Below are 14,478 nucleotides of genomic sequence, written 5' to 3'. Positions count from 1 at the left end.
CATTAATTTATGACCAGTCTTTCATTAGACCTCACCTATCCTCTACCCACCCTCAACCCTCTGCACTATTTATTTTGAAGCAAATCCCAAATATATGATTTAACCCATAAATATTTAGTATGTATCTTCAAAAGATAAAAACTTTTAAAAATCACATATAAAACCTAAAAGCATTTAACAGTAATTTCTTAATATCATCACATATCAACCAGTATTCTCGTTTCTTCAATTCCTACAATTTTTTTGAGATAGAATTTGTATAAGGTCTATTGGAATTGACTTTTGCCTTACATAATATTTGATCTATAGGGTCCTCCTCTTTTTCCCTTGCATTTTCTATTGTATTTGAAGAAACTAGGTGATTTGTTTTTAATCATTTCTTATAATCCTGATTTTTCTTATGATATTTCTAAGATAATTAACATTTTCATGTTTTTTTAATTTTTAAGATTCTTTATTTATTTATCTTTAGAGGAGAAGGGAAGGAGAGAGGGAGAAAAATATCAATATATGGTTGCCTCTTGGGCGTACCCTGCTGGGAACTGGCCTGCAACCCAGGCATGTAGCCTGACTGGGAATCAAACCGAGATCCTCTGGTTCACAGGCCCATGCTCAATCCACTGAGCTACACCAGCCAGGGCTCTTCTTAAATTTTTTTATTGAATGTACTGGGGCAACATCGGTTAATAAAATGTTATTATGTATGTTTCAGATGTGCAGTTCTATAATATATCATCTGTATATTGTGTGTTCACCACCCCAGGTCAAGTCTCCTTCCATCACCACCACTTACCCTGTACCCTCTTCTACCACCCCCTACCCTCTTTGCCTCTGGTAATTACCATACTGTCGTCTGTGTCTATGAGTTGTTCTGTTATTTATTTATTTATTTATTTATTTATCTTAATCCCTTCACTCTTTTCACTCAGCCCTGCAACACTCCTCCCCTCTGAGAGCTGTCAGTCTGTTCTTTATCTGTGAGTCTATTTCTATTTTGTTGGTTTACTTTGTTCATTAGATTCTACATGTAAGTGAAATCATATGGTACTTGTCTCTCTCTGACTGGTTTGTTTCACTTAGCATGATACTCTCCAGGTCCATCCATGCTGTTGCAAAGAGTAAGATTACCTCCTTTTTATGACCAAGTAGTATTCCATTGCATAAATGTACTACAGCTTTGTCTTTCCACTCATCTACTCACGGATACTTGAGCTGCTTCCAAATCTTGGCTATTGTAAGTAATGCTGGGGTGGATATAGTCTTCCGAATTAGTGTTCTGGGTTTCTTTGGGTATATTCCCAGAAGTGGAATCACTGGGTCATAAGGCAGTTCTGTTTTTAATTTTTGATGTAACTCCATACTGTTTTCCACAGTGACTGCACCAATGTGCCTTCCCACCAACAGTGCACAATGGTTCCCTTTTTCCACATCCCCATCAACACCAGTGCCTGTTGATTTATTGATGATAACCATTCTGACAAATGTGAGGTGATATCTCATTGTGGTTATAATTTGCATTTCTCTGATGATTAGTATCATTGAGCATGTTTTCATATACCTGTTGGCCACCATCTGTATGTCTCTTTGGAGAAGTGTCTATTCAGGTGCTTTGCCCATTTTTAAATTAGATTTTTTTTTTGGTGTTGAGTTTTATAAGTCCTTTATGAATTTTGGATATTAACCCCTTATCAGATGTATCATTGGTGAATATATTCTCCCATTCACTGGCTGTCTTTTGATTTTGTGTATGGTTTCCTTTGCTGTGCAAATTTTTTTTATTTTTTTAGTTATTGATTTTAGAGAGAGGTAGAGGGAGAGACAGAGAGAGGGGAAACATTGATTTTGTTGTTCCACTTACTTATACATTCATTGTTGATTCTTGTATATGCTCTGATGGGGGATCTAACCCACAACCTTGGCCTATCAGTACAGTGCTCTAACCAACTAAGCTACCCAGCCAGGGCCATAGACACTTTTTAGTTTGATGTACTCCCATTCGTTTATTCTTTCTTTTGTTTCCCTTGACCAAGGCAAGATATCAGAAAAAATATTGCTACGAGAAGTGTCTGATATTTTACTGACTACATATTCTTCTAGGATTTTTATGGTTTTGAGTATAACATTAAGTCTTTAATCTATTTTGAGTTTATTCTTGTGTATGGTGTCTACCCAGTTCATCAGTAGCTAGATTAATCAGTAGCTGAATTAATTAGTAGGTTGATCAGATTCAAGTTTGATTTTTTTTTTTTTGCAAGACTACTTCATAGATGATGCTGTATACTTTCATCAGGAACTATATAATATCTGGTGCTCTTTTTGTGACATTATCAGCCATTGAATATGATTGCCCAGGGTCCATTAATATGATAAGAATTGCAAAATGGCAATTTTCCAATTTGATCTTTATTAGCTGTAATACTTATATAAAAAGAAATTTTCTCACACCAACTATTTGGCTACACTGAGGTACAGTTTATCCAGGAAAGGCAGAATATTTTATTTATTTTACCTTATTTACCAGTTTTTGAAAAAATGAGTTGAATGAGTTTTTTTCTTAGGATCCTCCAAAGATGATCAATGAGAATTATTATAAACTCATGGAATTAAATGTTTTTGGTGTGTTCCAATTCACTGCAGTTATTATCATAATTGGTGCTGAACTTGACTTCTAAGACATTTTTTGTTTTATTTATTTGAAACTCTTTCATCATCACATTAAAATATTTATTAGATTATAAATTCAGTTTCTAAGTGAGCTATAAATGGTTTCTATAGTAAGGTTACTTGATTTGTTGTTTTTCATGAATAAAACATGATTTTGCCTATTTAATATATGTAGCCCATATATTAAAATTGGAAGATGATTCTGTGTTCTTGACATGTGTGATGTTCAATGTTTGATTTGGTCCCTGATCTATTTATCTTCACTCTCTTTATAAACATTGAAACCAAATAATGCATAATCTTGTAAGACCTGCACATATGAATTATAAAAGAATGTCTCTGTGACACTTTACCATTTGAAAGATAATTATGGTTCCCTGTAGTTTATTTTAATTGTATATTATTGATTATGGTATTATAGTTGTCCCAGTTTTTCTGCCTTTGTCCCCCTCCACCCAGCACAGCCTCACTCTCTCAGGCAATCCTCACACCTTTGTTCATGCCCATTGGTTCTTCGGCTACTCCATTTTCTATACTGTACTTTACATCCCCATGGCTATTCTGTAACTACCTGTTTGTACTTCTTAATCTTCACCTCTTCACCCATTCCCCTCAAAACTGCCTCTCGTCTGGCTACTATCAAAATGCTCTCCACATCCATGATTCTGTCTCTGTTCTTGTTTGCTTAGTTGTTTTTTAGATTCAGTTGTTGATAGATATGTATTTATTGCCGCTTTATTGTTCATAGTTTTGATCTTATTTTTCTCAAGTAAGTCCCTTGAACATTTTATATAATAATGGTTTGGTGATGATTAACTCCTTTAGCTTTTTTCTTGTCTGTTGGGAAGCCCTTTATCTGCCCTTCAATTCTAAATGATAGCTTTGCTGGGTACAGCAATTTTGGCTGTAGCCAGAATTGGCTCACTTTTCATGACTTTAAATATTTCTTACCAATACCTTCTAGCTTGCAAAGTTTCTTTTGAGAAATCAGCTGACAGCCTTATGGGAACTCCCCTGTAACTAACTGCTTTTCTCTTGCTGCTTTTAAGATGCTCTCTTTATCTTGAACCTGTGGCATTTTAATTATAATGTGTCTTGGAGTGGGCCTCTTTGCATCCATTTTGTTTGGGACTCTGTGCTTCCTGGACTTGCATGTCTATTTCTTTTGCCAAATTAGGGAAGTTTTCTTTCATCATCTTTTTCAAATAGACTTCCAATTTCTTGCTCTTTCTGTTCTCTTTCTGGTACCCCAGTGTGATGCTTGAAGTTGTCCCAGAGGTTCTTTACTCTATCCTCATTTTTTTAATTCCTTTTCCTTCTTGTTGTTCTGATTGGTTGTTTTCTGTCACCTTTTGTTCCAAATCATTGACTTGATTCTAGGCTTCATCCACTCTACTGTTGTTTCCCTGTAAACTGTTCTTTATTTCAATTAGTATATACTTCACTTCTGGCTGGATCTTTTTATGCTGTTGAGGTTTTCACTAAGTTCTTAAGCATCCTTATGACCAGTGTTTTGAACTCTGCATCAGATAGATTGCTTATCTTCATTTCATTTAGCTCTTTTTCTGGAGTTTTGATCTATTTTTCCATTTGGGTCATGTTTCTTTGTCTCCTCATTATGGCAGCCTGTGTTTGTTTCTGTGTGTTTGGTAGAGCTACTTTGACTCCATGTCTTGGTAGTGTGGCCTAATGTAATAAGTGTCTCATAGGATCCAGTGGCACAGCCTCCCCTTTCACCCAAACTGGGTACTTGTTGGGCACCCTCTGTGTGAGCTTAGTACACCTGTCTCTTATAGTTGAGCCTTGATTGCTGCTGGCAGGTCAATGGGAGGGATTTGCCTAGGTCAGTCAGCTGCAAGGACTGGCTGTGACCACTGACCACCAACCTCTGCCCTCTGTGGAGGATCAGCTGTGCAGGGGTAGGGTGGTGGTGCTCCAAAATGTCTATAGCTGTCCACTGGGTGCACAGGCTCTGGGGTTTCTTGGGTGGTGGAAGCCAAGGTCGGCCCCACCTGTGTTTTGCCTGGAGCCATGCTGCCTGAGCTATAAAGCAATCTACAAATGGTTGCTACTTATGCTGGGCTTGGAGATTCCCAGGTGAAGCCAAGCTGTGAATCTAGGCTGGCTGCTGCTAGTGCTGGGCCTGGGGCCACTTGGAAAGAGGTACGGGGACTGGGGGCTCACTGAGGTTGGCTGTTGCTTGTTTGAGAGAACTTAGGAAGTTGTGAAGCATGAGCCAAGTCCAGCCATTTATATAGAAAAGCCACTCTTAGCAGCTTGTTTGGGCTGTAAGCTGAGTGAGGCAGAGCCTCAGGAGATTTCCAGGGTGGGGCAAACACTGTTCGCCAGGCTGATAGAGTCTCAGATGTGTCACCTGCCTGCTGGCTCTGCAGCTCATTGGGTGGAGGGCTCAGAAAAGGAACAGTGGTCTTTGCCCACCTTCCTATCTGGGAGAAAGCTGTTCTCCAGCTCTCACCTGATGTCAGGCACTTCAGTTTCTTCCTGCATGTTGCTGGTGCCCTTCATGCTCCCACTCTGGTGCTAGAGCTCAGAGGGAGTGAGTATGAGTAAGTCTGTGTGTGGTTCTTTAGGAAGAACTACTTGAGACTCAGAAGTTTCTTCCACCAACTCAATCCCCACTGGTTTTTGTAGCCTGAAGTTATGGAGATTTATCTTCCTGGCACTAGAAACCTGGGCTGGGGGCCCTGGTATAGGGCTGGGACCCCTCGATCCTAAGATATCTCTCCTGAATTTTTATTCATCACACATGGATGTGGGACCAGCCTGCCCCTACTACCAGTCTGGATGGAAGTGATTTCTTTAATTCCATAGATGTTGGACTCCCATTCAACTCAATTTCTGATGATTCTGACTGATGGTTGTTCCATAGTTTAGTTGTAATTTTGATGAGATATGGTTGAGGAGGTGAGCAATGTTTATTTACCTACACCTCCATCTTGACTAAATTATGGTTCCCTTAAAAATGTTAAATGTCTGTTCTTCAAACTAGACTCAGTGAAAGGCATAAGAAGTGCTGTAAGGCACTAATGGAAATCATGATTGAACTTAGCCTCTGTCCCATGGTAACAGACTTTCAGGGTGTTAGATTATTGTATACTATAGAAAGAACTACCAATATACTGCCCTCTGAGTCAGGAAATTTTTGTTTGTATTTTTATATAATTTACATACTATGACATTTAATGTATACAATTCAGTGTCATTTAGTACACCGTGTAACCATCACCACTATCTAGTTCCAGAACATTTTTATCAGCCCAAAAGAAACCTTGTACCCCTTAGGCAGTCACTCCTCACTTCCAGCTCCCCTCAGCCCCTAGCAACCACTAATCTGCTTTCTGTCTCTATGGATTTGCCTTTTTGGTTATTTCTTATATATGGAATTGTACCATATATGGCCTTTTGTGTCTGGCTTCTTTCACATAGCATGATATTTTTGAGATTCATCCATATTTTAGCATGTATGGGTACTTTCTCTTTTTAAATTAATGGGCTATATTTTTAAATGCAATGTTAAGTTTACAGAAAATTGAGCAGAAAGTACAGAGAGTTTCATATGTTCTTCCTCCCTCACACCTTCCCTCTCACACAGTTTTCCCTATTATTTATATCTTGCATTAGTGTGGTATATTTACGATTGATGAACCAATATTAATATTAACTCAAGTCTGTAGTTCACATTCAGGTTCACTCTTTGTGTTATACAGTTCTGTGGGTTTTGATAAATATACAGTACAGTGTCAAACAGAATAGTTGCACTGCCCTAAAAATCCCCTGTGCTCCACCTATTTATTCTTCCCTCCCACTGAACCCCTGGCAACCACTGATCCTTTAACTGTTCCCTTTTCTAGAATGTCATATAGTTGGAATCACAGAGTATACAACCTTTTCAGATTGGCTTCTTTCACTTAAAAATATGTATTTAAGATTCTTCTGTGTCTTTCCATTGCTCGATAACTCATTTCTTTTTATAATAATACACTGTGTGGATTCATAGTTCATTCATCCAGTTAATTTTATTAAGGACATCTTGGTTGCACCTAAGTTTTGACAATTATGAATAAAACTGCTATAAACATTGTAGTACAGGTTTCTGCTTGGATGTGAAGTTTCAACTTATTTGATTGAAAGTACCAAGGAGCGTGATTACCAAATCATATGGCAAGCTGTGTTTCGATTTGTGAGAAACTGCCAAGCTATCTTCTAAAGTGGCTACATCTTTGCATTCCCACCGCAACAAATGAGAGTTTCTGTTGCCCCATCCTATGGTCTGAGTATTTGTGTCCACCCCCCCACCCCCAATTCATATGCTAAAACCCTAATCCCAGTGTGATGGTATTAAGAAGTGGGGCCTTTGGGAGGTGTTTAAGTCATGAGAGCAGAATCCCCATAAAAGAGATTAATGGCCCTAAGTGGAGTGGTTCAGTTGGTTGGAGGTCATCCTGCAAAGTAAAAGGTTGCTGGTTTGATTCTTGGTCAGTGTTCACACCTGGGTTGCAGGTTCGGTCCCAGTCAAGGCACGTATGAAAGGCAGCTGATCGACGTTTCTGTCTCACATCGATGTTTCTCTCCTCCTCTTTCTCTTTCCTTCCCCCTCTCTCTAAAAATAAATAATTAAAATCTTTAAACAAAATAAAAGAGATTAATGACTTTTAAAAAAGAGGCCAGAGCCCTGGCTGGTGTGGCTCAGTGGCTTGAGCGCGGGCCTGCAAACCACATGATCACGGTTCAAATCCCAGTCAAGGCACATGCCTGGGTTGCAGGCCAGTTCCCAGCAGGGGACACATGAGAGGCAACCATACATTGATATTTCTCTCCTTCCCTTCCCCTCTAAAGATAAATAAATAAAATATTTTTTTAAAAAAAAGAGGCCAGAAAGAAAGCTGCCTTGCCCTCTTCTATCATGGGAGGACACATTGATAAGCAGGCAGCATGCGGCTGGAAGAGGGCTTTCACCAGAATCCGACCACGCTAGTACCCTGATCTTGGACTTCTAGCCTCCAGAACTGGGAGAAATAAATGTTTGCTGTTTAGAAGCCACTCAGTTTGCAGTATTTTTTACAGAAGCTCAATCAGACTAAAATACCCACCTCCTCACCAACATCCAGCATTGTTAGTGTTTTGGATTTTGGTCATTGAAAAAAGTATGTAGTGATATCTCATTGTTTTAATTTGCAATTTCCTAATGACTTATACTGAGCATCTTTTCTTTCTTTTTTTGCCATGTATATCTTCTTCAGTGAGTTGTCTGGGTGGGCCTTTTGCCCATTTTTTAGTAGGGTTGTTATCTTATTGTTGAATCTTAAGAGTTCTATGTATATTTTGGATACCACACCTGAAATCCAGATATGTTCATCATCCCAGAAAGTTCCTTCCTGTTTTTTCCAGTCAGTCTATTATCTCTATAGTCAATTAATATCCTGATTTCTACCACCATAGTTTGCCTATTCTTGAATTTCATATAACAAGAATCGTACAGTACATAGTCTTTTGTGTCTGACTTTTTAAAATATAATGGATATTCTTTCAGAGTCCTGAGTAGTATTCCGTTGCATGACTATACTTCATTTCTTTTTCATCTTAAATATATATTTAGTGTTATATTAAAAACTTATCGCCAAAACCAGGGTCACCTAGATTTCCTCCTGTCTTATATTTTTAAAATTTTATAGTTATACCTATAAATTATATCTAAAGAGACATTCTCCATTTTTAAAAATTACAGTAAAATATCTATAACATAAAATTTACCATTTTAAGCATTTTAAGTGCTCAGTTAAGTGGCATTAAATGCATTCACAATGATATATAACCATTACCACCATTCATATCCAGAACTTCATCTTCCTAAATAAAAACTTCATACCCTTTAAAAAATAACTAACTATTCCCACCTACTCTTGGCCCCTGACAACTACCTTTCTACTTTCTGTCTCTATGAATTTGATTATTCTAGGTACCTGATGTGAGTGGAATCAGACAGAATTTTTACTATTTAAAATTTTTAAATTAACTTATTTATTTTTAAACGATTTTATTTATTCATTTTTAGAGAGAGGAGAAGGGAAGGAGAAAGAGAGGAAGAGAGATGTCAATGTGTAGTTACCTGGTGTGACCCCCTACTGGGGACCTGGCCCACAATTCAGGCATGTGCCCTGACCGGGAATCAAACTGGTGACCCCTTGGATTGCAGCCCGCACTCAATTCACTGAGCTACACCAGTCAGGGCTAAATTTATTCTTAGAGGAAAGGGATGGAGAAAAAAACGGAGAGAAGCCTCAATGTGTGGTTGCCTCTCATACGCCCCCTACTGGGGACCTCCTGCAACCGAGGCTTGTGCCCTGATTGAGAATCAAAACAGTGACCCTTTAGTTTCACAGGACGGCACTCAATCCACTGAGCCACACCAGCCAGTAGTATTTTTACTTTTGTTGTGCCTCACTTATTCCACTTAGCATAATGTTTTAAAGGTTCATCCATGTTGTATCATGTATCAGAATTTTCTTCTGTTCCAAGGCTGAATAAAATTTCACTGTGTGACCACATTTTGCTTTTCCATTCATTCATAATAGACATGTCCACCCTTTGGCTATTGTTATGTTCCTCTGAAGATGGGTGGACAAATATCTGTTAGATTCCCTGTTTTCAATTCTTTTGGATATATAGATATATACCGGAAGTAGAATTGTTTTCTCCCTCTCTCTTTTTTGTTTTGTTTTGTTTTGTTTTGGTACTCATTTCTGAAATTACCTTTTAATTTTATTTTTATTATTTCTTAAGTTCTGTCTTTGCTATTTTTAAATCTTCATTTTTTCCAATATTCTTCTGAATTCTTCTAATTTACATTGTTCAGCACTGAACTTTTTGTCTTGGGATACCTTTATATTCTTAAAAATTATTGAGGAGTTCAGAGAGCTTTTATTAATGTAGTCTATATTACCAACATTTACCCTATTAGAAAACTGAGAAAAATTTAAAATATTTATTAACTCATTAAAAGGTAACCCTAACATACCCATTATATGTTAACATAAATAATATTTTTGAAAAATATATTTTCCAAAAAAAAAAAACAGTGAGAGGAGGGACACTGTTTTATGTTCTTACAAATTTTTTAATGTCTTAATTTAAGACAGCCAGATTCTCATATATGCTTCTGTATTAAATCTGTAATGATATATTGTTTTGGTTGAAATATGTTTTAAAAAATCCCACTTTACACAGATATGTTGTTGGAAAAGGAAGGAATATTTTAATATCTTTTTCAGAGAATTGTGGATGTTCTTATTTGATATGACATTAAAAACAGACAAATGGTAATTTCTCAAAGTTGAGTCATATGTGGAATCTAAAACCATGTCAATGTATTTTTTTGCACTCTATTACATTAAAACCCATTGGTGTATTTTGCATTTAAGTGGATCTTTTACCCATATATGATTTTGTAGCATCATGCCTTAGTCATTTGAAAAATATTAACTGTCTGAGATATGTAAATTTTCTAAATATTGGTAAGTTTCATTATATAACATTAAAAATCCTGTTTGTTAATATAATCACCAATCTCATTCAAAAAGTCTTTACCCCTGACTGGTGTAGCTCACCGAACTTGAAGGTCACTGGTTTGATTTTTGGTCAGGGCACATGCCTGGGTTGCTGGCCAGGTCCACTGTTGGGGGCGTGTGAGAGGCAACCCATTGATGTTCCCCTCACACCTCAATGTTTCTGTCCCTCTTTTTCTTCTTCTCTTCCTCTCTCTCTGAAAAATAAATGAGTAAAATCTTTTTTAAAAGTTTTTAAATGTTGGGAAACTGTCAAGTTCATGGTGGCAAATACAAGTTTTCCAAAATTTTAATTTCTGCTCAGAAGCTCAAATGTTATGATTGACAATAATTACTATGAGTTGTTTTCCTGAAATGACAGGCTCACTTTGTTTATTTCCAAGAAAATTTCTGCCACATATCAGGTCTGAATAACCATAATATGTCAGTTTTTTCCAAGTTAAAGTGGTATTCCATTAAAAAGTGGCCTGACATCTCAAAAATCATACAAATGTTTTCCCTCAAGACATCCACCACACATCCATATGAGGCAGAAGTACTTCATATATACTTCCCATTTAGTCACACAATGTAAAAAAGACATGCACTCAAGCATCAAGATTTAATAAAATTATCCATTTTTACTGCTTTTTCAAGGGCATTCTTAAGTGTAACTGGCTTCTTAAAAACTGCAAGCATACAGTGGCGAATAATACAATGACCATCTTACAGATGAGGTTTGATGCTACTGCCTTGATTCATCCTAAGGCCCCTGTAGTTTTGCTTTTTCTCCATAATTGCAAATGTCAACACAGTGAAAAAGCTAATCAGTGCTTTGCTATAATTATGAAAATAATTGTCTAAAATAGTTTTGATTTTGTGGTCCCAGGACATTGTCTCAGGCACCTGCAGGGAGCTAGGGACTCACACTTTGAGAACTGCTATGTTTTGTTACAGTACCTTTTAGCTTACTGTGAAATACTAAATTAAAATTTTCATTCGTTTTGTGGATATTACTTTCTGGAGTGCTGTCATTCTTTAGTGATCTTATTATGCTCTTTTTTCTTTTAATAACCTCATATAAAATTTGACCATAATCCTTTTCTGTGGTCTTTGCTTAAGTGCAGTAAATTTTACTATACTTTTAGATGAGAAGGGTAGGTCAGAATAGCTTTTCTAGTTTCAAAGTTTTGGAGATTTCTTTTCTGTTGTGTTCACAAAATACTAAGAAATATGGCTTTGTGCTCCCCAATATCTGCCATCTTTGCTTCCCTCCCACACTTATATTTGCTCTTTCTCTTTCCTTTGAACCTGTTTCTCTGTCCCATTCCATGTTGATTCTGCTCCCACTAAGTCCTCCCTGGTGTGGGTAGTGTCTTGAAATGGATCTTCAGTTTATTACTTTCTAGAATTTATAGGTCCTAGACTGCTCCAGCAGCTTAAGACCTTATTTCATTGCAGTCCCCTAGCACTCACCTGCAAATTGAGTCCTGCAAATTGGAACCTCCTTTCAGTTTTCATTTTAAATATTTTATTTATTTTTAAAGAGACAGAAAGGGAGGGAGAAAGAGAGAAACATTGATGTGTGAGAGAAACGTAGATGGTTGCCTCTCGCATGCCCCAACACAACCCAGGCATGTAACCTGACCAGGAATTGATCTGGCAGCCTTTTGGTTTGCAGGCCTGCCTCCTTTCGGTTTTGATTGTTATTCTCAGTTTGGCCCATCACACAGACTTGCCAGTGAGTTCCTATTAACAATTTGGAGGTTCTCCTCTTCTCAGTGCTCTTAGAAGTCTAGTTGACACATCTATCTCCCTCCCTCTCTCCATATACTCTCTCTCTCTGCATATATATATATATATATATATATATATACACACACACTTTATATATATATGCTTTATATATATTTTAAAGTGTTTGTATACATATATATGCACTTTAAAGTGCAGTTATACACACACAATCACACTTTCCTCACTTAATGTATGTCTTGGAGAGCTTTCCATATGAGCATCTATAAATACATCTCATTCTTTTTAATGACTGCATGACAATAATAAACACACATACATAGCACTCACCATATGTCTGGTACTAAGCTTTGTATACATATTCATTTAATCCTACAACACCTTATGAATTAAATACTGTTATTTTTATGTTACAGGTGAGTAAACTAATGCACAAAGAAGTTAAGTGATTTGTACAAGTTCACAGATCTAGTACATTTCCCATTGTGTCAACATACTGCTATTTAGTATATCTAGTTCTACTCTTCTGCTGATGGACCCTTTCTTTTCTTTCCTTTTTTTTTCCAACTCTCCTAAAACCTTTCTGCAGTTGACATCCTTGTGTTATATATTATATATCTTGGCAAAAATTTGCAAGTATTATCTACAAGGCTAAATCCTAACAGTGGGAGTTTTGGACTTTTTTAAAATTATGTTTTGAGAACTTTTGGAGACTTTAAGTACATCCTTCAGGGTAATTAGGGAAACCCAAGGGTTTTGTAAAACCAAGGTTTTTATGACTGTACTAGATTATATTGTTGCTTTTAAAAGAAAGATTTGATCTTATTAGCCTTAGAGGTAGGGCCTTTCGCAGGTGAGATATGGGAGGAAGGAAGGCCTATTTTCACTGACTGCTCTTTATCCACGCAGAGGTCATAATACATCTACCGATGATCTCTTTTCAGAATTGGTGGAGTCTCTTTCATTGCAGGGATCTTATGCTGGAAAAATCCATTCCATTGGTGATGCCTTCAGAAATTTTAAAAACCTCCGATCCTTAGATTTATCAAGAAATTTGATCACTAGCCTGAAGGTAAGTTCTACATTCACTGATCAGCCAGTTCAGCCTATTTGTTTATTTACTTAACCCTCATCCAAGGATAGCTTATTGATTTTAGAGATGAGGAAAGAAGGGAGAGAGAGGAAGAGAACATCAGTTGGTTGCCTCTCAGTTTATGGGACGATGCTCCAACCAACAGAGCCACGCTGGCCAGGGCTTATTTATTTTTTGATGGGAAGAAATAAGAGATAGATAATGTCAGCTAGGGAAATATTGCGTCTTCCTTTTAAATGTTTCTAAACTGAATTATATTATTCACTGTAAAATTCTTTTGACTTTGTTCTATGTTTGAAATTTTTTATTTTTTATAAAATATTGGGAAAATTCCTTTTGTAGTAGGGAAAACTACATTAAATTATCACAGCCTAGAGCAACAGTACACATTTTAATGTGTGGGAAAAATTATGAGGAGCACTTATAAAGGTATAGATTCTTAGTCCCTACTCCAAGAGAGATTCTGAGTTAGTGGGTCTGACATGGGCTCAGGAAATATCCCAGGGATGGCATTCATATGCAGAACACACCTGAAGAAACACTGGACTAAGTTGTTACTGTGAGGTTTTTCAAGGAAGAGGAGGAAATGGTGGCCTTGGAAACAAAAATTTCCAGGTCAGGGAACGGTGGAGCAAAGGGCAGTGCAGGAAATTAAACGGCATGTGAAGAATAGTAAACACACTAAATACACAAAAAGAGCTCTATGGACATAAGTGTGCACACACAGAGGTGTTTCTGCCACATGTTCCCATTTTGCCCAGCTATATACCTGTCTTGATAAAGCCCTTCTTTGCAAGACTAAAGAAAGTGAGGTCTGGCTGGTGTAGCTCAGTGGATTGAGCACGGGCCTGTGAAGCAAAGAATTGCGGTTTGATTCCCAGTCAGGGCACATGCCTGGGTTGCAGGCCAGTTCCCAGCAGAGGATGCATGAGAGGCAACCACACATTGATATTTTTCTGCCTCTCTCCTTCCCTTCCCCTCTCTCTGAAAATAAATAAATAAATAAATAAATAAATAAATAAATAAATAAATAAATAAAGACTAAAGAAGGTGAAAAACTCTGAGATGCTATATAGCATTAGTTCATGATCTCCTGGATTATTCTGCTAATTTTGCACTTCCTAGGGGATACTTATTCGAAAACACAAGCCAGACCCAATGTCAATGTCTAAAACTAAAGGCCCTAAAAGAGGAAGTCCAAATTTCCAGCTAGTACTCTAAAATGCAGGAAGTCCAAGTTGACCTGGGGCTTTAGATTATTTGGTAGCAGCCATTTACATTGGGCCCACCAGCTTCAGAAAGTATTAGTTCAGAGCTGCTTAGGTCTTCTCTTATCATATGTACTTTTTTTCTTATTCAGGCTAAAATAATTGAGTGAACAATGCTATAATTTGTTTTATACTC

At 37.2% G+C, this 14,478-nt stretch overlaps 1 protein-coding gene across 1 annotated transcript in view; it reads left to right on the top strand.

Annotated features, from left to right (window-relative positions):
• The window catches only part of LRRC36 (leucine rich repeat containing 36), a 57,555-nt gene that overhangs the window by 7,017 nt on the left and 36,060 nt on the right, over nt 1-14,478 (top strand). Inside the window, exon 2 of the mRNA XM_037162730.2 lies at nt 12,926-13,053. Within this exon, the coding sequence (XP_037018625.2) occupies nt 12,926-13,053 (128 nt within the window). The remainder of the gene's footprint in view (nt 1-12,925; nt 13,054-14,478) is intronic.

Source organism: Artibeus jamaicensis, unplaced genomic scaffold (genome assembly GCF_021234435.1).
Source record: "Artibeus jamaicensis isolate MK-2021 breed Jamaican fruit bat unplaced genomic scaffold, CSHL_Jam_final contig_464, whole genome shotgun sequence".
Classification (NCBI taxonomy): domain Eukaryota; kingdom Metazoa; phylum Chordata; class Mammalia; order Chiroptera; family Phyllostomidae; genus Artibeus; species Artibeus jamaicensis.
The sequence above is the reverse complement of the archived record's forward strand: the minus strand, read 5'-3'. Positions and strand labels throughout refer to the sequence as shown.